Source organism: Neofelis nebulosa, chromosome 9 (assembly GCF_028018385.1).
Source record: "Neofelis nebulosa isolate mNeoNeb1 chromosome 9, mNeoNeb1.pri, whole genome shotgun sequence".
In the NCBI taxonomy this organism is placed as follows: Eukaryota; Metazoa; Chordata; class Mammalia; order Carnivora; family Felidae; genus Neofelis; species Neofelis nebulosa.
The window spans coordinates 29,944,392-29,968,916 of NC_080790.1; the positions used below are offsets into that span (position 1 = coordinate 29,944,392).

The window sequence follows — 24,525 nt, forward strand, 5'->3', positions numbered from 1 at the left end:
GTTGGACACAAAGTGAGCTCCTCTGTAATAGACAGTGACATTCTCCTTTCAGAGAAAATAAGGAATGGTTGTTAAGAATTTTTCTTTTCAGAAAACCTCCACTTAAACTGCTGTGATGTATTTCATAAACACATATTTATTTATTTCACATCATCTTTCTGATCACAGAATTCAGGCACTCTAGTTTATTAAAAGAAAAAGATCATTGATGCAGTCTTTTTCCTTTACCTTGCATGGTTCTGTCCTACCCCATGTACGGAGCACTGTTGAGTCGGTATTATTTTCTAATGAGTGAAACAATGAGCGGACACTGATGGCACGGTTTCTCAAAGCTTTGATTCTTTCTCACTCTTAGCTGTAGCATCCGCAGGTCTGTGGAGCCTTAACGTTCTCCTTCTGACTTCCCTAAGTTCAGTGAAGCGCTCATTACTATTTTTACTGGTGTCTGAGATCTCTCAGAGATTGGTCCGTGAGAAAGGCCTACTCTGACAAACGAAGGACTCTTGCCCCAGTGCTGGCCTCTAGCAGTGCCCAACAATATATATCCTTCACCATCCTGTTCATGGCATTATGCATCCGTCTTTTTTATATCATGGTACTCCTTTTCCTAATTAAAACAACAGTCATGTCATTGGGGTTCTGACGGTCACATCCCAGAAGCACATTAGTACTTGGGCAATTCTAAACCCTGGCCATGGGTGGGTGGCGGTCACGGCCACAGAGAGCCAATTACACATCACTCCATGAGTTTTTGAGAGCGTAAGTCAAGTCATTCTGCTTCATAGCAGTATCACTTCAGTGACCCTTGATCGGAGCATTTGGGCATCATTTGAGACTTTTGGATTTTCTGACCTCTGACAAAATTTTAATTACCCAGGAAGAATAAGCACGGCTGTGACATCTGTCGCTGTAAGAAATGCCCAGAGCTCCCATGCAGTAAAATCTGCCCCTTGGGTTTCCAGCAGGACAGTCATGGCTGTCTTATCTGCAAGTGCAGAGGTAAGTGCGATCGCATGACCCTCCTTCCCCCCCACCCCCCCCCCCACCCCCAGAGCAGACAGGACTCAGAAACAAAGAACAGGAGGACATGATGTAAATGAAACAGTTTCAGTGATGATGGTCTACTCAGATACAAATGTCACTTGCCCATGGGACCATCCCTTTTCCTCATGTCTCATTGGAATAAGAGCTCAGAATAGAATTTAAAATAAACATCTAATAGCCAAGCATATTGCACCAAATTAGTGACTTCTCAGCTCTTCAGTTTCACTCATCTTAGGAACGTTAGCCTAAAGCACCTTTGTCTTGACCTCCGTAGAGGCTGCCTCTGTCCAGCAGTGGCTTGATAGAATTGATGCAGCAAAGAGCCCTTTTAAGAGCCCATGCAGGTGGGTGTGGCTAAGCAGCCTGCTTGTGTATTTTCTGGTAACACAGTTTGCGATGACAGTTTAAACTCGTGCTGAATAAGCACATGCCAGCCTACACCTCTAGATAGGCATGAAGCCTGGGCATACCTTTTGCCTGAGACTTCCCATTCCTGGGATGTCCCTGAAGCCACGTGAGCATGCACGCTGACCGCCACCTTTGCCCATAGCCCAGCACCCACTCCAGTATGTTTTAGTTGTCTGCGTGATCCACATACTCAGCAGTAAAAGATCCCTAAGTTTGTTGTGTGTTTTTTTTCAAAGTTAGTTACCACCCTAACAGTGTTCTTAAGGGATCAGAGTAAACAGAAATCTAGTCACTGCTTCAGTTGTTCCATTGAACAAAAATCTGTTAGTTTCAAGAGGCCCAGGATTTCCCCATTGGGTGACTTCTAGAGAGGCTATTCGGCATGTATGGAACATAATATACCATTTTCTGTGAAATCAGTGCTCGTTTACTGCATAAAACATGAGCAAGTAGGAATGAAAGGAGTAAAAATAATTGTAATCCCGCCAACAGAGAAACATATTTGCCAGTTTTTTTCCTATTTTTCTTTTTTTTCCAAATTGAGAGCATATTGATTTACATTCTTTTCGTGAGCCTTTCCCATGTCGTGAGCTGTCCTTTGTACACGTGACTTTTGGTGGCTGGGTAGCATTACCTGGGAGGACACTGCAGGCTGTTTCTCCTGTGCCGTAGCTGCTGCTTGACCAGGCTGCCTTCTGTCTGTCCAGAGGTCCCTGCTTCAGCCGGGCCACCTGTCCTGTCAGGCACATGTCTGTCCATGGATGGCCATCATCATAAAAATGAGGAAAGCTGGCATGACGGGTGCCGGGAATGCTACTGTCACAATGGACGGGAAATGTGTGCTCTGATCACCTGCCCGGTGCCTGCCTGTGGCAACCCCACCATTCATCCGGGACAGTGCTGCCCGTCATGTTCAGGTAAACGCTGGCTGCCATCTTGTGCGCTCCCTCAGCAAAATGACTTCTGCCTTGCAGGGCCTCATCGCATCTTTGAGTGTGGGGGTCTTGCCGGGGATGACCCCCCAGAGCACTTTTCAGCTCTCTGTGGATTTTGTCAACAACAGCCACAAAATCAGCCAGGTGTTAGCAATGATTAGCCAGAGACCAGAGAAAAAGCAAAAGCCCTAAAACTACTGTCCTCCTTTTTTAATGGTTTACTCAATTACATTGGTCTTTGAACTGTATTTTTTTTTAAAAGGTTTGCAGACCTGATGTCCTTTAAAGCCCAGCTCTCCATTTTATGGATAGTGTATTGAGGCTGAGTGCTTTAGTTAATTGGAGGGGATTGATGTTAACTTCATTCCATTAAAGCGTATTATTTATAAAGGACTATTTGAGAGGGAGAGGATTAGCGAAGTCTGTGGCTATTGCCCTTTTCTAAATTAATGGCTATGTGGTATTCTTGCCAAATGGAGATATTTAGAGTGACCACACATCCAAAACATTTAAAATCATAATGCTGGTAATCAAGAGAAGTTGCTAGAAGAACAGACCAGATTATATAACTCATGGGCGTCTGAATTATGGCTGTCAATAACGGTAATTATTACCATAATAGCGCATCTAGTGCCTTTCATCCAAAGAGCTCAATGTAGTTTTATATTTATTATTTCTTTCTCAGTACAGGCCACTTTGAGTTAGGGGAAAATGCACTCAGGCAGTTTTTCATTTGAAAAATAGACACAGAAATACTAACTCTCTTACCCGAAGTAAAATAGAGTGTCAGAGGCCACGGAGAAATGAAGTCTCCCGATTCTTGCATCTGATTTCATTTAATGTTGGAATGTGTGTCCTGTCAGATTTCAGAGTCAGGATACCTTCTCGTCCGGTCCATCCCATCCCTCCCTGTGGATGGACCCACCTATGCCGTGGATGCAGTCAGGAGTCAGGAACCAGAGACCTGTCTTTCTCCAGCAGGACAGGCACAGCCTGAGGTGGGGGGCGGGGGCAGGGGGAGGGGTGGCGGCTTCGCCTGCCATGGCAGGGGAGTCCCTATTAGCTCTGAGCTTCTAGGCCCCTCAGTAACTAAGTTATCAGAGTGACAGGCAGCTCCACACCCCTGTAGAGAACCAGATTGTCTTGTCCTCATATGAATCTTAGGTGTTCTATATCGAAAGTTTCCTTTTTCATGTGTTTTGCTAGTTAAATATGAAAAACCACCGGTATCCACTCAAACAGAAGCTCAATGTGCAGTGTAATGAGACAACTCTGTTGACCCTTTGGGGAAGAAAAAAATCATTTGTTCCAATGAAGACCCAGTGCCTTAATTTTATTTATTTATTTTTTTAATGTTTATTTATTTTTGAGAGAGACATACACAGAGTGTGGGTGGGAGAGGGTCAGAGAGACACACACACAGAATCTGAAGCGGGCTCCAGGCTCTGAGCTGTCAGCACAGAGCCCGATACGGGGCTCGAACTCACTAACAGTGAGATCAGACTGGAGCCAAAGTCGGACGCTTAACAGACTGAGCCACCCAGGCTCCCCACATCCCCCCCACCCCCGCCGTGCCTTAATTTTAGGCATCAATGTATGGAATATGGACCACACACCTGCGTCTTTGCCCCACTTGTACTCCATGAAGAAGTGAGCCAGAGGGCTTCAAATGCGAAGACATTAGTAAGAATAGACAATTGATTTAAGAACTGAAAGTCAGTGGGACTAAAATGAGTTTTCTCTGTTACAGAAATAGCGAAAACTCTTCTATAAACACACAGAGTAATTGACGTATCATTGTGGGTTGCAAATGTCTACATATACATGCATAAAAACATGCGTGTATGTGGGTATGTAGGTATATTTTTTTCCAAACATCTTAAGTGGGCTACCACTTCTGGACTCTCCTGATGAGAGACCCCAGAAGTATTGCATTTGGGGACCCCTATTTTAAATATTTTCTCCCCTCTTCCATTCAAGGATCAGCTGTTTTCCTTTCTGGGGTAGCTCCTAAACTGTCCTGCTAGAAGATTCACCAGACGATACTGTTTCTCAGGGTTTTTTCTCCTTCTCTCCCTCTGCCTCTCCGTTTGTCTCTTGTCCCCATCTCTGCTGCCACTCACATGGTCTCCTTGAGGCACGGAGTATGGCAGAGAAGCTGGCAAGACATCTGCAAACGTGCCTTACTTTCTTCCCACCACTTCCTTCTGCATCAGCGTTGAGAAGGGCAGTGATTGGCAAGCCTCTCTAAGTCATTTTGGAAAGGAAAAGGCAGTAAGGGAAAGGCAGTCATGCTTTTCCAGCATTAGCTTATTGCCACTCTTTGGAAAAGTTTTTGTCTTCTCTGGAAACCATCTCGTCCCCCCTCACTTGCGTTCTAGTTACTATCCTCTCCACTTGTCTCATCACTGGAGAGTTTGGTCTGGTGGCTTATGAATGTAAGCATTGGCTAGTGTGTCATTTCTCCCTAATCGGTCCACTCGGGCAAAGCTCCAGTCTTTCCTAGTGCCCCTGAGACAAAGCTGTGTTCGTAGTTACCATCTTAGCTGGGAATCCGCCCACAGCACTGTATCTCATCAGAGTTGTGGACTCTCACGCTGACCATCACTTTGAAAGTAACAGCATGGGAGCTCTTCAGAGATTCCAGCTCTGAGCATCTCCGCACAGACAGGGGAGCTGTCCTGGGGCCCAGTTTCCACTGAGCTCCAAGCATGAGCTAGCCGTGGTGTCTCCAGACTGCTTCTCGGCGGGGTTCACCACTGTCAACACCTTCTTGAAACGCTTGTTGTATTTGGATGACACAAGTTTGGTTAATGTCCTCATACTTCTCGTCTCCCTCAGCACAACTTCAGGGCAACTCCCAGTACCGTTGCAGACCTTTTCAACATTGAGCTCCCTCTCTGTCATTATCATCTCACCAAGACACCAAAATCGCCTCTCTTCTGGGGCAAGAAATCATAGTTATCATCAGTTTCTGGGCATTTACCTCTCTTGATGATGACATTGCCAAGCAAATGTTTAGTCTCAGGTGAGGGTTTCCAGACTGTTGATTCTGAAAGAGCATTCCTGCTCCATTTGCTGCCAGCTAGTCTTGGGGTGTGGCCTGCTCGACAGCAGGATGTATTTCCAAGCATAAACGTACGCAGGATCGTAGAGATAATGAAGTGGATGGGGCACAGACCGGGTTGGAAGTTGTGTTTAATCTGGAGGCATATCCATGATCCAAACAAACATAGTTGGGGTGCAGATTCCCTGTCTGCCCTGAATACCTTGAGTCCTCTGCTCCTCATATGTAACATAGGATCCCAGTACCTACTTCACAAGTTGGTGGGAGGAATAAATGAACCAACACACATAAAACAGCATGGAAATTGGGCCACAGTAAGCTTTCAGTAAATGAGAGATTGTTATTCTAGACACTTCCTATATATTCAGAGATCCCTTAAGAGGCCCTGTTCTTTTCTTGACAGGAAGAGTCCCTCTTGAGGTAATTTAATTCCCTTACTGAATTCTGTCATTACTGTTGACACACTGGGACCACTTGAACCTCTCTTCTGGAAACCAGCTCTTTTACCGTCCCCTTCTATTCCTGTGCATGGAATATTTCTTCACCGTCGTCTTGCTGAGAACAGAGTGAGATACTCTACCGCCATTTCTCTGTCCCTTCGAGCAGATGACACCAGCTTCTCCAAGGGTTGGCAAGACCGCAGTTGAGTAAATTCTTGTGTCTTGATTTCTTTTTGTCATTTCCCAGATGACTTTGTGGTGCAAAAGCCAGAGCTCAGCACCCCCTCCATTTGCCACGCCCCCGGAGGAGAGTACTTTGTGGAAGGAGAAACCTGGAACATCGACTCCTGTACGCAGTGCACCTGCCACAGCGGGCGGGTGCTGTGTGAGACAGAGGTGTGCCCACCGCTGCTCTGCCAGAACCCCTCGCGCACCCAGGACTCCTGCTGCCCACAGTGCACAGGTAACTGCGCCGTGCCTTGGGACGTGCTCGCTGGGGAAGACTGCGGCTTGGGCTCTGTCACTCTGCAGAGCCAGCAGGCCGGGCTGAGCCCCACGTGGCAGCATGCCAAGCCCGGGAGCCAGTCACCCACGCCGGAGCAGCTGGCAGCCTGCTTCCTAAATTCATTCCCCTCTATCAGCCACGTATATTTATGTAATTAATATGCCTTGCATTTGAGGTGACTTTGAGGGGGAAAAGAGACTGTTTCTTTCTGCCATTCTTGTCTCTTAACCCTACATCTCAGACTCGGGAGACAGCCCTGCTGCAGCAAATTATTCCAGCTGATTTTGCTAATGTGGAAAGTCATCTTTGTCCCTAACAAATGTGAAGAGCAGTTATTGATAAATAATGTAAATAAAATTCTTTGTACGGAAGGGTGGTGGAGATACTTGTGGAATGTTAAACAGAGAATTTATAAAATATGCATCATGTTCACCCCCTCAAATCTGCAGTGACAAATAAATTACGATCCAAAAGTATTAACTTGACTAGCACTGCACGTGCACAGAGAGTAGTGTTTTTACTGCTCAGGTAACCTGCCTTTGCTTGTAAATTCATGGTCATGATTCAAAGATACAAACGTGATGAAATTTTGTCAAGATTTTAAACGTAAGTTACTGGTTTTATGACTAAAGTAGCACTCGTAGTTAACACCGGAGTATATTCCTTTTTCCCAGAAGGTAATTTGTATATATAACATCGCCAAGTGGACAGCACAGCTACTTTTATTTTGTTGTTGCTTAGCTTTTGGTCTCTTCCATTTAAATCAATAACCATTTGCCTTCTAAATGTATATTCTTAAGAGTAGTTTTACTCAGTAAAACATAAACCCATGTGTTTCATTACTTTTTTTTTTCATTTTTTTTAATGTCTATTCATTTTAGAAAGAGAGCACGCATGCACAAGCGGGGGAGGGGCAGAGAGAGAGGGAGACACAGAATCTGAAGCAGGCTCCAGGCTCCGAGCTGCCAGCACAGAGGCTGATGTGGGACTCAAACTCACAAACCATGAGATCATGACTTGAGCCAAAGTCGGACGCTTACCCGACTGAGCCACTCAGACGCCCCTCATTACTTTTTTGTTTTTTAATCACTATTTTATTCATGTTCAAACCCTTATAATGTTTTTCGGTTCAGTTCCTAAGGGGAATAGACACCCCTGTGCACTGGCTTTGCGTTTATTAACTTACACCTGGGTGGCTTGTCTTTTCTTAACATACAACCTGAGAGAGAGTTCAGTCATAGCTTTCCTCTTAAACATTAGGATTTATTGCTTTATATATCAGTATTCCAAACATTCCTCTTATATTTGAATAAGAGCATTTCTGGAATGCTATTATTTTAAAATAAGTCACCTGACCCATAATTGATCTTCCTGAACTTTCCATTCGTTGTTATGTTGCAGCAATTTTAAAGAGTCTTAAAATGCAAAACATTTTCTTCACAGTGAATTTGAACAGTAGTGTTGATAAAGGGTGTATTTCACATCTGGAAAAAGACCATCTCTAATCTTAGGATGTTTGCCTCCTAACGTAGTCCAGAAAGGAGACATATGTACAATTAGAAGAGTTGTGTCCCTCCTGATGATTGTTTCCCCTAGGGTGCCCTGTTATGCCCTCTGTCCTTCCACTTTCCCCCTCCTCTAGCCTCGGTTTAGAGCAAGGTCTGGAAACAGAAATAGGTTCACCAAGATCGAGCATACTTGCAGGTGGCGATTCTTCGCCAGAGTAAGAAAGAGAATGGAATAACACTTCTTTCTTTTTAAAGGTTTATTAAATTCTCTTTCATCCTTTACTGTTTAGAGTTTGAAAGAAGCATAGCACAGAAGAGAGAGGGAGGTAGAATAGAAATAAAAGGAATGGATGAGCGCCAACCAAGGAATTGGTAAAAACAAAGTTTAGGAGTCAGTATTTGGAATCAGAAGTATAAAGACGGGGTCTCTGGAGCAGGAGGAAAATAGGAAGAGAGGCCCAAAGAAGGAAGATACCATGGGCAAGATTCCCAGATGACCTGGTCAGCTAGGGTTTGGTTAGGGGTCTCCTGCCCGGGGGAAGGAGCCCCCAGGATCTGCATCTCCGTCCTGGCTCCTGTTCCAGCACTGACAGCGGCTACCAGTGTCCCTCAGGGTCTTCTCTAGGCCTCAACAAGAGGCCTCCAGACTCTAGAGTATTCATTTCACATGGTACTTCTTAGCTCCATCACTGCTGTCCCTGTCCTCTTCTAAATGTTTAGACATGAGGGTGGATACTGCTTGCAAGAGCTAAGCTGTCATAACCCAGAGGACCCTCAGGGCAAAATTATCCCTGGAAATGGATGACCCTGAAAAGGTCACTGAGAAGGGAATCCCAAACCCCCCATTTTTAACCCATATGGAATTCACCTATGGAACCATCCCTAAAGTTGGACCGAGCGCACATTTGGAGCAGTGGAACCAATGTCTCTTTTTCACTTGGGAATACCTTTGGGACTGGCAGTAGGAGATACGGTTCCATCACTTCCAGGAGAGGGCATGGCACCCATTCCATTTTTTGTTTTGTTTTGTTTTGTTTTGTTTTGTTTTGTTTTCCCAAAACAAAGCAACTGCCTTGCTCCTCAGAGAGGCTCTTGTCAAATCAAACTTGTTGACTGTAGGACGTATTCGTGAGGTGGATGGAAGGAGAATGTGTTGGCTATAGGACGTATTCTTGAGATGGATGGAAGGAGAGTGTGACATTTAGAGCTTCTACATCACTGTAATAACTGCCTATCTTAGTTAATTCTGTTTTGTGACTGCAAATAGCAGACTTCGTGAGACTGATTCCAAGAGGAGGATATGATCATTCTTTTGACCATGTGGCTACTGAGAAAATGTAGAGGTTTGCCGGGTAGGACATCATGGCTTTTTCCAAGCTCTTGACTGGTGAAGGTGGTTGCAAGTGCTTTCTCTTAGCAGCATTGTCACATTTCTGAACTAGGAACCTCACTATCCTGTTTTTCTTTGTTCTACCCCAGTCAGGTTTCTGCTTGAGGTTACAGCTTTTCTTGTGATTTCAATGGATGCCAAGACCCAAAGAGATAACTGGGTTTTCTGGTAACCTTCTTTTCTGTTTCAAGTTTGACCTGAGAACCCTCTGGTCAAAGTCTTTAACAAAGACACAGACAACTTGCAGATGATGTGGGTGCCTCCTTATTGAGTAATTTAGATTTCCCATTATCTCTTAGCCATTAACGTGAATGCCTGAACATTGGGGTGTTATAAATGGGTGTTTTGAAGGTGCAGTGAAAGTCTGTTTGGATATAGATTGGTTAAGACTGCACATAGCTGCACATAAGAGGAGAAACCCAGCTACATTTTTTAGACAGATAGAAGTTTCTTTCACATACATTACAAGAAGTGCAGAGGCAGGTGTTTATCGGCATTGATCATTGTCTTAGATATGTAGAGGTCCGTCTCGTACAGGTACGATAAGGATATTACAGCTACAGACAACACACTCATATTCCAGGCGGGAGGAATGTGAGAGTTGCACCACATCTGCGCTTCTATTAGGAAAGCGGAAGCTTTCCCAGAAATCCCTTCATTAGCCATTAAGTCCCATTAGCCACAACCAGGTGACAGGGCCACCCTTAGTTGCAGGGGAGACTGGAAAAGCAGGGAGCAGGATCGTCTTGTTTGACTTACACCTGTTGTGATCCAAACCCTCCACCACCCACTCCACCCCCCAAAACCAGGATTTGGGTAAGCTACAGAGGAAGTGTAGAGAGGATGTTGTACAGACAACTAACAGATTCTCGGTAACAGGTCTTTTGTGGTCCTTATTGTCTTGCGTTCGAAATTCAAGACCCTGCCCAAGTCAGACTTGCCATTTCATTCCTGAGTCACTTTTATAGGAGGCACACTGAACCACAGTGACTGAGTGTGCTTTTTACAAGACACGGTGAAATTCTCTATGTTGCACAGGTGGCCTATAGCATCTCCTTTTCTCTGCTGACCTTATGTTCGTTTTTCCAGATGAACCTCTTCAGCCTTCCTCATCCCATAATGAGAGCGTGCCTAGTTACTGCAAAAATGATGAAGGGGATATATTCCTGGCAGCTGAGTCCTGGAAGCCTGACGTTTGTACCAGCTGTGTATGCATGGATAGCGTAATTAGCTGTTACTCTGAGTCTTGCCCTTCAGTATCCTGTGAAAGACCTGTTTTGAGGAAAGGCCAGTGTTGTCCCTACTGCATAGGTAAGACCACGAAAAAAAATCTTGGGTTTCTACCATTGGCCACTAAATCTACATTGACAGCCATTTGCCTAGATCAGTTAATGTTTCTGACATGTGACACAGAGCCAAAGCGCTAGTTTCAGGAGGGTGATGGGGAAGACGTGTTCGCAAGGTAAAACATATTAAGAATAAAGAAATGCTGTCTCAGAATGCCATGATGTTATAGCACTGTCATGTTCTATTGGGCTCCTTTGCTGTTCCAGGATGTTCAATATTCAGCTCCCTTTCTCCACCCTGTTATTTACAGCGGTCTTTCTGTTCACAGAGAAACACCATGTCCCATATTAAGGTACACTTAGCACATAGAGCTCGCTGCTGCCTTGAGATCAACTGAATACCAAATGCTGATTTAGTGTCCCCGGTATTCCTCTGTCTGCTGACACTTAGTTGATTCCATTTAAACCAAGCAGTTGTCCATGTTGAGGGCCTTCGGGACACAAAGTGAGGCCTGAGAAACTGACAGAATCCTCTCCTTATGACCCATGGGGATACAGCTTTTTAGCAGGAGACATATGTATGTTTGCCCCTGACGTCTATACTGAAATCGGTCCTATGGATATAAGCCAGATGCTGTTCTGGAGTCCAGAAGGCAAGGCTCAGACAGCTGGCAACTCTAATAAAAGCACAGTCCCCACTCCCAAGGCTCTCACTCTCTTTCATTGCTTTCGTATTGAGTAGAGCTCATGAAGTCAAGTGAAAGACAATGTACGCCTCTCAAGCCAGTAATGAACGTGTAATCAGAGTAGCAGGTGAAAAATTAGGCAAGCCGTATTAATTGCATGTATTGTGCATTTACTGTTGGAGATTCTTGCATGCTTTCTAGATACAAGTAATTCTGTATATTTGGGATGATACTTGAGAAATAGGAGATGATCTGGCCACAGCGCTTTGTACCAGTTTCCAAAGGAGAACCAATGAATGGCACTCAGGTACCTGTTGGCCACAACTCAAGCTTATCAGGACAGCTCCCTCTCCTTGACTGTGTGACCTCTGGCCACGACAGGAGGCCACTTCCTCTGAGTCTTATTTTGTGTGTTGGTATATAAGAGATGCAGAGATTCTAAAAACACAATTTCTTCCCTCAGGAATTTTACAGCTAGATTTTTCTCAGTATAATGGCCATAGAGTATTAAAATGTATGTTTGAAAGCTGGATTCCCTTTTTTTAATAGAGTGACCACTTATGTAATTTATTCTTCAAACCATGATGCTTTTGAGAGAGAAACAGGGGCTGTTAATTATGATGGGACAACAGCTCTAGACCAGGAGTATCTGAAGCAAATCACGACCTATGGTTGCCCTACCTTTTAGTGGCCAACACATTGGGTTTTTCTGTAATACCCATAAGCCTCCTAGCTCCCAAGTGGAGCCAAAAACAATGTGTCAAGTCATACATCCAACTTAGTGCTGCTTATTTTTCCAAAGAGCTGACCGGAATTTAGACCTAAAAAATGGCACTGCCTTTGGTGAGATATAAATAAAAGGCGTAACTAGGCCACCATTTCAGGCTAGGGGATTAGCAGAAAGGAGAAATGTACAACCACTACAACTGCCACTACCATATTTAAATATCAAAACTCCAGTACAGGGGTTTTATGAATCCACCAGGGGCACTTGGATCATACTTAGAAAAGAAACCAGGGCCCAGGAGGCTGAGAATTCCATGTTACCTTCAGAAGAAAGATCTGACAGTGAGTCTCTTGTGTGTTGAGACTTCTCATATTATTTTGTTTAGATAAAAAAAGTTCTTGTGTTTTGCTGCTTAACTGGTAAATTTGTAATTAGTAAATTACTGAACTAGTACATTTGTTTGCATATAATAAATAGTAAATCACTTCTTTTTCAAAGCCAATGTGACAAATTTAAACTCATGGAAAGAAACCTAGAAGCAAGAGTAGTCTATGTCTTTCTCAGTTTTGTTTTTTGTTTTTTGTTTTTTTGTTATTTGTGGGGCTTTGGGGTTTGCTTTTGTTTTTGATTTGTTTGGTTTGTTTGGTTGTTTCTTTGGCCTTCATATTTCCTCTTCCAATTCTTGCATGATTTAAACTGTACATTCTTCTTTAGTGTGGACAGTTAAATGCCACTTTGGTCCACATTTTTTACTTTGATTTTAAGTTAGTTTGCAAGCACTTTCACTACATTTTTGTTCGTACAAGCTCATAATAATAAAGTGAAATTGTGTTTCAGTGGCAGGTGTAATTGTATTATATATAAATCTAAGGCTTATCTTCAGGAGAACATATTGGGGAGGCTGAAGATTTGATGAGTAATACTGTATACTTTTATTCATTCATCTTAATGCTTCATACATGTTGTTCTATTATTAAAATAGTCACTGAGCCCCTTCTGTATACATCATACATATTTTGCAAGTAGCCTTATTGGATTAGTCTTCATCCTTTCTCCCCCTTATGTCCAAGCATACAAAGTCAAGTTCAGTCCCTGTGATATGGAGATTCCCTATCTGCCTCTCCAGTTAGCTCCCTTGGCCTCTTCAGGCTTGTTCTCTTATCAGCTTCTCTTCAGCCTGGTCCCTTGTAAGGGCTCCAAGCCCGGCAGCACTAGCACCCTGCAGGCAGTTACCGGCTGTGCCTCAGTGGCAAAGCTGGCATCACCATCCAGAGATCACTAGCAAAGAAAAAGACAGGCCATCATTTTGCATGTCCTAAAGCACCAGATTATTTGTCCAGGAGGCGCAGAGGACCAGTGGTTGCACGGTCTCCTGCTTTGGGCTTTCTCGGTTTGAAACCAGCTCTTCTTAACGTAGATCATCTGTTCCCGGGGCCACGTGTGCCTCACCCCACCCAGCCTGCAGTGCTGACCTCACCATGGCCATGGGTCCCTGCGTGAACTAATTAGATCTCTCAAATACAGATTTGCAAAAACCTCAAACCTGCTTTTAATCTGACCTTTTTTTGTACTGATAAAACCCCTAACCAAAAGCATGCTTCCTTCACCTTGCAAAGTATCCTTTTCTCTTACCGTAAGAGAATTGAAAAGTGGTGATCCTACGGAAAGTAGTATAATTACGAATATTTGTGTTCTTTTCAGCTAAATTATCAAGTCACTAATGTGCAATGATAATGCTTCTCTTTTGATGTGTGAAGGCCTCATATTATGTGTGCTAATTTAATAGAATGTGTAATACAGACATAATTAATAGGATTGATGATTAATTTTGAGAAGTGAACAGCTTTGTCTCATTACTGATAATACCCATCATTTGGGAATTCATCCTCGTACTAGAAAGAAACTAAGTAGTAATTACCCAATCATTTTAGTGAAACATTTTCTGATTCCCTCATTTTTTTTATATTCCAGTTTCCTACGCAAATACACACGAATTTAGATTTTATTTTCAGAGGCTTTTTGACTGTTACGATGGCTTGCAGGATGGGGAGCAAGAATCAAAAGATGAGCTGAGTGCATAAATCAGGTGAAGGTAAAAGGTGTGGTGGGAATCGTAATGTGTGATGGCAGGTTTGATACGTGGTTTCTCATAAACAGCAGATGCCCTCACTGTGACACACTTCACCACGCACACGTGGCCTGATCACTGACCGTATCCCACATGCCATTCCGGACCCTTCGTAGAGCAAAAAGAATTCCAGTGAGGTCTTTAGGCCATCCCTCCTCCAGGACAGTTAACAATCCAGCCCTCACACAGTCAGTGCCTGTGGGGATGCCTGCCCTGAGGGTGATGCCCTGACCGCATCCCCCTCGCTCTGCTCTGATGTTCGTGTCGGTGATGCTTCTGCCGAGGGCCAGACGGCTTCTGTGCGGGGCACCGTCAGCATTCCAGTGGACCCTCAACCACGTGCAGGGGTTTAGTCATTCCCGGGCAAATACTATCAAGAGCGCTACATTCGTCATGAAGATTTTTCTGAATTCAGCTTGTGGGGTCTCCAAGCCTATATTGTTGCAGCATCACGCCTGCTCTTGACTTTGGACATTCAGATGCACAGGTGTGCCCCTCGATCGAGCCAGTCTGAACGGGACCATTCTCGGGTAGGCAGCCCCTGTGTTGGCCCAGTCCTGTTATTACTTAGTGCATACAATATCGTTTCGAAATTTAGGGTTTGGCAGCTATGTATTTATTTCTTTGTAACCATGTGTTACTTTAGAAAATATTTGAGGTCAGATATTTAAAGTCCTGTTTGCTGGCTGGAAATCTGTGAGTCCGTGCATCTTTTTCACTTGAGAAGTTTTTGTCAAAGGTTAGTCGCTTGCGTGTATTTGTGTGTGTATTTATATATGAGAGGTATGAAATTGTGTATTTGTAGGTTATGAAAGTGTACATACAAGTTATAAAATGTGTACGTGTGATGTGAACAAAGTTAAGATACCCCGATTATATATCTTTAAGTCTAGTATCTTTTAAGTGTCGCTAAGTATCCCATATCTTTCAGAGTCTGTGAAAATGATTTTCCTGCAGACTGATTAGAGATTAGCTATTTTTATATTTATTATATATAAATATTTGAGGTAGAGCTTTTATGTGGAATCAAGGCGGCTTGGCACACTCCACTGGTTGCGATGGTTATCATTCTATTTCCTCTCTATTGTGATCTTCAATTAGAAGATGATGAATAATATTTCTCCTTAATAGCGGCGGTATCTATAGTTTCTATCAAGTCAGTCTATTATACAGCATTCATTTTTGTTTAGTTTTCTGTTCATGATAATGTTAACTTGTTTAGCTATCTCTCCTTAGAGATTACAAATATCAATAGTATCTCTTTGGAACACCTGTTGATCGTTGTGTATTTAACTCCGCCCAGGAATCAAACATAGCAAATACTTAATTCCTCATCTCTAAGACATACAGTTAAGTCACACACACACACACACACACACACACACACACACACACACACACCCCGGTGAGGGTACTTAAGTCGACACAGCGTGAGTGCTCACTTGGGTCAGTACAGTTACAGCTCTTCTAACAGAGTGCAGCTGATCTGGGCCACATGCCAAATCGATTCTGATCGCTCCCTTGAAAGATGGCACCTGCCTTTCTGCAAGAGGTGGTGTACCTCGTCCTGCACTCTTACCTTAATCGCCCACCACTGCCTCATCACCATATTGTGGTCCGTGTGGAGACAGCATGCTTTCTAAGGCCCCATAGCACAGCTGCTTGGGGCAGTGTGCCACCCACACACCTCATAGCTTCCCAGTCCCTTTCATGCTTCCGGATGGCGCCAGGGGAGAGAAAATGCAGCTCTTTTGGTTTTTGTTTACTTTGAGAGGCCAGGCCCATTTGAGGAGTCCGTGAACTTGCGGTGCACGATCCACCACGAGTCCAGAAACAGAGCCCATGGCATTTGTCATCAGGGCACACCACTGTCAGGAAGAGCCCCGTCTGCTTCCCGCACATCCTTCAGAGCTCTGGGCTCCTGAGGTCCCAACACGGCAACCCAGGTGGTCCCAGAAGGTGCCGATGTGATTAAACAGAAGGGAAGGGGAGCCGGATGCTTTTCTGCGTGCTGTTTAGAGGGTGAACGGCTGCAGACGTTCTGGTTGTCACGTGCTGTACTGACTTTGGAATGGGTCTCAAGTTGCCGCAGCAGAAATAAAGAGTGACTGGTTTCAGTTGGTCTACCCTGCACCCTGGGAAGCACCTCATCCTGCTCATGCCATATGCAGCTTTCTCTTTGCACCTCAGTGTCCTAGGCCTTAGCTGTGTAAACAGAAATTCCAGTGGTTCCAGCTGGGTAAACCTCCGAGTGGCATTGTCCTTATCTGGGCACCAGCACAGTCTTATTTTCAAGAGGTCTGTTGCACAGAAGGGAGCCTGGCACTGGTGTCTTCGCCTCTTGTTTCTGTTAGGAGACCAACCCTGATTTTGGACTCTCGAGTGGTTGGGGGAAAGACCCCCCCCCCCCCCGCCTTCCCCCGATATGGAAGGTTATTTCTGATAAGGAAATGTATTCAGACCTGAAGTCACTCAGCAGACCCTCTGGAGGCTGCTGGTGGGGTGTTTGGACATCGGGCTGTGACGGCAGGACCTGCTCTGGGAAGTCCACTGGCTTCCTCCTCAAGGTTTGCGTAACAGAATTCTGTACTCTTTTACATGGAAAGCTTCCCTTAGGTCATAAAGCAAGTATTATGTTTTCCTTATCTTCATCTTTCATTGTTTCTGCCTTTTAGACTACATTATGTGTTTTCAAAATGGTTTCTGTGTATAATCTCCATGAAGGATTGTAGGCCTTGTAAGAGATGGGACCTCAGTTCAAGTTGAAAATGGAATATTTCCTTGAACTTCCATCCATGAAGTGCTTAATCGACCCATAGCAGACACTTAATGCATGGATTAAGTCCCATTACTGAAAAATTCTGTCCTCTGCATGCTGTGGGAATCAGCCACAAGTCCTCATGTTTTCCAGTTTGGGGAGGTTTCTGTTCATGGAACTCAGGAAAGTTTATAATTTTTCCAGTAACTTTACTTCCTATTTTCTCTAGTATGTTGAAGAAACCTGAAAGGCCCCTTTGGCTTTTATAAATGCACCTAGACTCCCACCCCAAGAAACAGAATAAAATAAAACACAAATGGACTTCCAAGAAGGGTCTTAAAATGGTTGTCAGGTTTGCTTTCAAAGTATTTTAAGACATACAGAGAGGTAGGTGTTCGCCTACATGCCAATATTTGTCTCGGGTTTTGGTTTTTGTTTTGTTTTTTTGGTCTTTGTTTTTTTTACAAAAATGAGTTAAGAGCAGATGTTTTATTTACTAGAAGCCAAATGTTATAAGGTACTCAGGTTTTGAGTTAAATCAATAAATATTTTTTGCGTTTTTTAGCCAAAAACATTTAATCATGTGCTGATAGGATTACAATGTATTAGATCTCTGCCTCTCTGAAATTATCTAGACCACCTGCATTTTAGCAAGACGTCAGTTGCATTCTGCTTTTCCATTCTTTTTCCAGTCAAGTAGGGCCCAGTGGGCCAGCACGTTCAAACTCCGCCCTCATCTGTGCCCACCAGCCTCCGTGCGTCGCTTAGTGACCTGTGAATTATTTGCTCAGATTCCTTCAGCATTGTGGTTTGTTTGTTTCCTCTTTATGTAAACAAAAGTAAAGCTGGTTTCTCAAAAAGGAGACACACACAATCGATCTCTTCTCCAAAGGAGAGTTCATGCCCAGCATGTGCCCACCTTTGGGATACGGAAATGAAGGGGATATCACAAGCCGGGGATTTGGGTATTTTACCAGCTAAAAGAAGATAAAATATAATAGTAGCGTTCTATTCCTCTGCGGCAGTTAGAGAAAGGTTGCTGCAGTGCCACGTTAAATTTATAAGCTAAAATGTTTGAAAGTACTTCCCGGGCACTTCCTCAGGTCAGCTGCGTCCCTGGTGGTTCTTGACTGCCTCTTCCACTCCCTTGTCTGAATCCCCTGTTCCCCGTAGGGTGCCCCGTGGCTTCTCACACCTGCCGAAATGATCACACTAACGCTCTCTGTAAGTCCCTGGGCGGCAAACTTAGGATACCAGATAGCAGTATAACATTGTTAGCATGGCCTGCAGTTGGCCTGTGGGTCTGGACCTGGGAACCTGGGAAGCTGATGAGATCCGCCAGATCCAGGAGCCTCTCATCAAGGGTGGAGACCTCATCTGCCTTGTGCACTGCTGCGTCTCCAGCGTGCCAGCGTGCAGCACCGTGCTGTGCACAGCAGTGTGGCAAAAGGACAAAGCACCCCTCTCCACTACTGCCGGGGATTACTTTGCAGTAGGACTTAATCCGAGAGTCAGAACTGCATTTAGTTTCTTGGCCTGGGATCCCAGAGCAAATTACTTTTCAGGACTCTAAACAGTACCCTGGAGATTGGAGAGAGCTGATGCCTTTGGTAAAGCCACCTGCTTTCCTCCCAGGAAGTGACTCCCACACTGACACTCTGCCTTTAGGACTGCCACACCCGCATTTAGAATCTCGAGTGTCTACACAGGAAAGTTGTCTCCTGGCAGCAGTTGAAGAGTCGAGTAGAGCGTAGTTTCAAGGGCATCTTACTTTTCAGGTCCGTCCACAGAGGCAAGTGGGGGAAACAACCAGGAGATGCTTCCTTTTCAGAGGCCAATGTATATCCCTCATCATGGTCAGGGTCAGAGTCAGAGCAAGGCCTGAGCTCCCATATCGGGGGCTTCTGAAACACTGAATGGACCTTTATAGGGGAAGCAAACAACACAGCTGTGCATTCTGGGGTTTCCCCACCTCTTAATTAGCTTTATGGTGTAATGGGAGGATAGCTCGAGAGCAAGAGCAAGTCCCAACTTTAACAGCCTGTTAAGACTTCTTATCTTTAAAAGAAGTGAGATGGCGAAGTTTAAACAGTGGGAGAAGTCAGCTTGAAAGGAGTTAACATTTCAAGGCCTTTGCTGCTTCTTCCTCCCCTTTTGTAGGAACCAGAATCAGGGAAACTGGAAAGAAAAACAAAAATGCAGAGTTCTCCAAACTGCCCCCACGGAAAGACATGGCATACTTTTATTGTAGTCGTCCGTGATGCAATATAATGTTGCTTATACTTGAGTCCAAAAGAGACAAGACCCGTGTCTGTGCGCTGAGTCACACGACCCCACAGAAGGAGCCGCCGTGCACGAGTTCTCCGGGTGCCTGACGCGGCGTCGGTGAGGACTCCAGCACCAGGTCTCCTTCCTACGGTAGAGACTTTGTTTCTGAAGGAGGCCCAAAGTCCTTCCAAGCCTGGTCTCGCGGATGAGAGAGGCCAGAGCCGAGGAAACAAAATACCAGAGCTGCTCTAAACCAAGGAGTAGCCATAAAATAGTAACTGTCTTCATTGCATGGGTCAAAACTTGGCTGTGGACGTCTCTGCCAAAGGAAAATTCCAGAGCTGTGTGAGGCAAGGGCAGTATTGCTGGGATACGTTTATAGCCCTCTGCAGTGACTGCTTAGAAGAGGAGCACATTTGTTTGGATATATAACTCCTGATGTGTTTGTCCTAAAAATAACCTGATTATATTAGTGTCATATCTCATGTTTTTCTTGGAACGTTCTCCTCTAATCCTCTTCTTCCGAGAGAGATGCTAAATAGAGATGCGCCTGAGAAAGGCCATGGGTCCTCAGTAACCACTTCATTATCTCTGTTCCTCCGTAGGGCTGTGCCAGATACGTGAGGCAGTCAGTTAAAAGGTAAATTACCTTTGAAGACAAAAACCTTAAGCCCCAACAAACGTAAGGGGTAGGAAAAGTGCCCATTTGCTAGGTAGTAAGTGATAACCACGTTCATGTGTCTGACACAAGGAGGTAGCCCTCCCTGAGGTCATCCTTCTGGGTACATGGTGGGCAGAAGGTGTGGGGACTATGCAGCTGCACCTACAGTGTTCCCGTCCTGGCCTTGCCACCTCCTTGCCATGTGTCTTGGGCAAGTCATGTAACTTCCCCTTGCCTCACTTCTCTGAGAAATGGGGGTAATATCCTGTCCTCTTGGGCTGTGGAGATCAAAATGGAACTGGCTCATATAAATCAGCACAGTGGCCCATACATAGTGGGCATTCAGCAAATGGATTACTATTATTGGATATCAAAGAATAAAAATCATGTCATTGTCAGTGTAAACAAACCAGTGGGAGTGATAAATAGAGCAGTCAAATGGCATGGCCCACTCAATAGCCAAATACAAACTGTGTAGAGCACTTTTAGCTGAACATTCCCATGTCTCCATTTCTACATCCTTCTTCAGCCAAAGTGCTTAAAATGCTTTTGTATGTACTTCCAACTAGACTGTGCTCTTTCCCCTAAAAGACTATGGCGACTTTATGAGTTAGAACCTCAAATGACATAGAACGGCCACCACGTCTTCCTGTAAACCGACTCGTTTCTAAAACTCTCTGACCGTTCTCAGGCTCACCCAAATGTGCCGTGGAAGGAGGTGTTACAACCAGTAACCCGGAAAAGAAAGGGCCTGTAAGAAGCAGGAGGCTCCAGAATCCGTCAGCCAGCACAAATGACTCCATGCTCTCAGGCCTCTGTTTAGATCTTTGCCTTTCAGGTGACATGTAGTCAAAAGCAGAAATATTTGTATAAAGCCTCATTAACCAAACTCTAGCTGATTAATCTGGGCCACGTAGCAGCCACCCTGGAAACGATTAATCAGGGCTCTCCTAAACCAAGAATCCTTCATTTATTTCACCCGAAAATTCAGTAGAGTCTTAAAGGTGACTTCGTTTTAAAATGTGTTTGAAGAAACAGACTTACGAAATGTATCAATTTGTGGTTCAAACTGGTCAGATGTGGAGATACCGTAGAAAACCACTCCTTGCAAGCGGTGGAGGGCAAGTGTCTCCCCGTTCCTGTCTCTGAAATGGGTCTCTAATCGTGGCTTGAAGTGCCTGTCCTCAAGCTTGCCACTCCTGGCAAGATGCACACACGGCTAACCGTGGCTTACCCCGAGGCAGCACGTTGGAACCAGCATGGCCTTTCCCTGAAGGCATTGTCTTCTTTCCAGAGAGGACCGGGCACATTGGAGACCACATGAAGAAGGTTCTGTGTGTTCCTGGAATAGAAGGAAAGGATCCAGCCATTAAGTAGACCTCGTTGTAAAGAACTCGAGCCTTGCAGTCAGATGGAGTCAGGTCAGGGTGTATGTGGGCTCCACCACTTACTGGTTTGGTTACATCAGGTTCCTTCCGCCCTCTGAATCTGCGTTTCCTCAAGAGTGGACTAGACTGCCCTACCTCTCGGGGTTTCCACGAGCCCAGATGGCGTGAAGCCCTTCAGCACCATGGATGCTCAGCAGGTGCTCTTGGGTCCTTCAGTATTTGGCTTCTGGATCCTTCTTTCAAAACCATCTGGTGTTTCTCTTATCTTTGCCATCTGCCTCTTCTGACCTTCAGTCGTTAAGAAGGTCAGCTCTGAGAGTGCTGGTCGCTCGGTTCTTAGATCTTGTGGCCTCACTGAGCGTTTGGACTTCTGCGCAGACTTTGAGGTCCCTCAGTCCTGCAGCCAAGTCCCTTTCAGGGTCTTTTTTGAGGCACTGGGCCCCTTTTAACTCCCTGCCACCCCCAAGGAGAGACTCCTTCTTTGAGGCAGGGCTACCAGCTACCAGTCGACTGGCATCTATCTCTCCGTCCTACCCACCACTCCCCCCCCCAGGTTTTTTCCCAGTTTTATTGAGAAATAATTGACGTAGATCACTGTGTAAGTTTAAGGCATACAGCATGATGGCTTGAGTTACGTATATTGCGAAATGATTACCACTCCAGATTTAGTTAACATCTCATGGATGCAGTTAAAAAAATTTTTTTCTCCTCATGATGAGAACTCTTAGAATTTATTTCTTAACAACTTTGCCGTCTCCCACACAGCAGTCTAGTTAGCTGTAGTCATCGTGTCGTCCGTCACAACCCTGGCACATAGTCATCTTGTAACAGGAAGTTTGTATCTTTTGACCACTTTCTCCACTTCTCCCTGCCCCCACCCCCCACCTCTGGTAACCACAAATCTAATCTCTTTTTCTGTAAATTTGGTGTTTAATTTGTTTGTTTAGATTCCACAGTTCAGTGAGTTCATGTAGTGTTTGTCTATTTCACTTAGCATAAGACCTTCAGGGTCCATCCATGTTGTCACAAGTGGCAGGATTTTTTTTCACTTTTTATGGCTGCATAATATTCCTGTGTGTGTGTGTGTGTGTGTGTGTGTGTGTGTGTGTGTGTGTGTGTGTTTGTGTGTGTGTGTGTGTGTGTGTGTGTGTATAAAACACAACTTCTTTGTCCATTCATCCATCGATGAATGGGTTGTTTCCATGTCTTAGCTATTGTAAATAATGCTGCCATGAACATGGCACCCCCAGTTTTTTAGACCTACCAAGATAGCTTACTTTTAAAAAAATTATTTTAACGTTTATTTATTTTTGAGAGAGAGAGAGAGAGCATGAGCAGGGGAGGGGCAGAGAGAAAGGGAGACACAGAATCCGAAGCAGGCTCACAGCTCCAAGCTGTTTGTATCAAAAGATACAAACTTCTCTACCGTCCTCCGGGTCAGGGTCATTGTGGTCATGCCTTCTTTCCCACACATGAGAAAAGTGTGTAGAATCAGTGAGTGAATGTCTTTATAATGTTTACTATGTAATGTTTTTTAACGTCAATGTAATTTTTATTTTGTTATTTTTTAAATGTTTATTTTTTGAGAGAGAGAAAGAGAGATAGCATGAGCCAGGGAGGGCAGAAAGAACGGGGGACAGAAAGTGCCCTCCGAGCTGTCAGCACAGAGCCCAATGCAGGGATCGAACTCACGAACCACGAGATCATGACCTGAGCCAAAGTCAGATGCTTAACCAACTAAGCCACCCAGGCGTCCCCAATGTAATTTTTTAACAGACCATTTTAGCTTTGTAGCATTAATTAATTAAATATCTTAAAAAGTGCCTTTGCTTAGATCTTGAGAAAATAACAAACCTGTGCTTGGCTTTGACTCGAATCTCTTTTTTACAGAGTCCTTCCTGAGTTCATTCCCTCCTTTTCTCTGAGAGGAACTGGCAAAGATGCCTTTAGGAGGTAAAGCACAGAGAATGTGCTAGATGAGGTGGGCAAGGAGCTTGACCTTCTCTTTCCGAAGCTCCTAGCACAATAATGCATTATTCACATTTTATGCAGTGCTACTAGTCCATCCAATGAGCTGTTACAAGGTCTGTGTAAAATAGAATCAGCAGTATTGCTTCATGAAGAGATGCTTCCTTTCATAAAGAGTTCTCTGCATAATAGACTCTAGATTTGATGGCAAATCTAATGTCCTCAATGAAAAGTTGGCTGGAGGTCAGAATATAACTCGAATCAGATTCATTAAATGATTCCACTCAGCCATTTGACATGTGCATTTGAGATGTCTTAATAAAGTCGCCTCCCCTAAGGATTCCAGACTAGCAAAAACTTCTGTCGTGGGTTTGGTTTGAAAGCCTCCAGACAAGGTTTTAAGCTTAACAGTCAGCACACCAGAAAACTTTCTATGGAACGTTCACAAATACGATGAAATACATTTTATTAGACAGTGAGAAAACATTTCTGTTTACAACTAAGCTTCCCGTGATTCCTCCGTGTCCCTTGTTGAGCCTTAGGCAGAAATAGTGAGAGAAGCTTACTATTACTATGAACACATGTTGAGAAACGGAGATTGTGCATTCTGGCACCTGACACAGACTCTTTCCTGTGCTTTCTTATAAACCTCTGCCATGGCCTGAGATCTAGCTATGGACATACAACACGTCCTAGTCCAGGCAAGAAGAGAATGTGGACACCGATTGTGTGAGCCTCCTCCGGAGAAGCCCGACAGGAAGCCTTGTGCTGGGTCTACACAGAGAGCAGCTAGAAGCTGCCTTGGGAGTTGCTCAAGGAATATGGCTGCCATTGCCTACACATTTCTCATCGCTCCCTCGGGCATTCTGGGTTCCATCCTCTGTGTCAGGGCCTCTGTTGGAGCTTCCCAGATGTCTTCCAGGAAGGACCCCGAGCCCCTGACATCACTGCTTTCCTACCAGATTCCTTTATAGTTTTTCAGTTATCAGTGACCAGTGGTAAGTGGAGGCACCTTTAGAATCTGAGCATAAAATCTCCCCAGCTTAGTAGGAGTCACCCAGTTATTGGCCTGTCCAGTGACAAGGAAGTGCTGCCCCCCCTCCCCCCCGTGTCCCCATTGACCTGCCCTGTCTCTGCTGGTCACTGGGACCTCACTCTGAGCCACCGTTCTTGAGCTCTCGGGGGACAGACTGGCTTTGAAATGTGCCCACTTGTAAATGAGTTCAGGTGAACCAGGAGGAGGCGATGAGTCCCAAGAGAAAGGGACTTTCTAGGAAAAAGTCGGGGGAGGAAGGAAATGATGGCAGGGGAGACTGGAGGAAAGAGAAGAACAGCTGTAAATTCTTACACGTAAAATA

At 44.6% G+C, this 24,525-nt stretch overlaps 1 protein-coding gene and 1 long non-coding RNA gene across 7 annotated transcripts in view; one reads left to right on the top strand and one right to left on the bottom strand.

The window, feature by feature from the left end:
- CRIM1 (cysteine rich transmembrane BMP regulator 1) overlaps positions 1-24,525 on the top strand; it is a 189,182-nt gene that overhangs the window by 149,240 nt on the left and 15,417 nt on the right. For 3 of the 5 annotated variants that reach the window (XM_058683020.1, XM_058683024.1, XM_058683025.1), the window contains 4 exons: positions 878-999; positions 2,160-2,369; positions 6,142-6,357; positions 10,387-10,608. In XM_058683020.1, the coding sequence (XP_058539003.1) occupies positions 878-999; positions 2,160-2,369; positions 6,142-6,357; positions 10,387-10,608 (770 nt within the window). The remainder of the gene's footprint in view (positions 1-877; positions 1,000-2,159; positions 2,370-6,141; positions 6,358-10,386; positions 10,609-24,525) is intronic. The other 2 variants (XM_058683022.1, XM_058683023.1) reach the window with 2 other exon arrangements.
- Positions 14,271-21,670, bottom strand: LOC131484615 (uncharacterized). 2 transcript variants are annotated; one of them, XR_009248342.1, is made up of 2 exons: positions 21,335-21,670; positions 14,271-21,153 (listed from the first exon to the last, which is right to left on the bottom strand). It is a non-coding gene; the product is annotated as an uncharacterized LOC131484615 (long non-coding RNA). The 2 variants fall into 2 exon arrangements; XR_009248343.1 differs by having other exon boundaries at positions 21,263-21,670.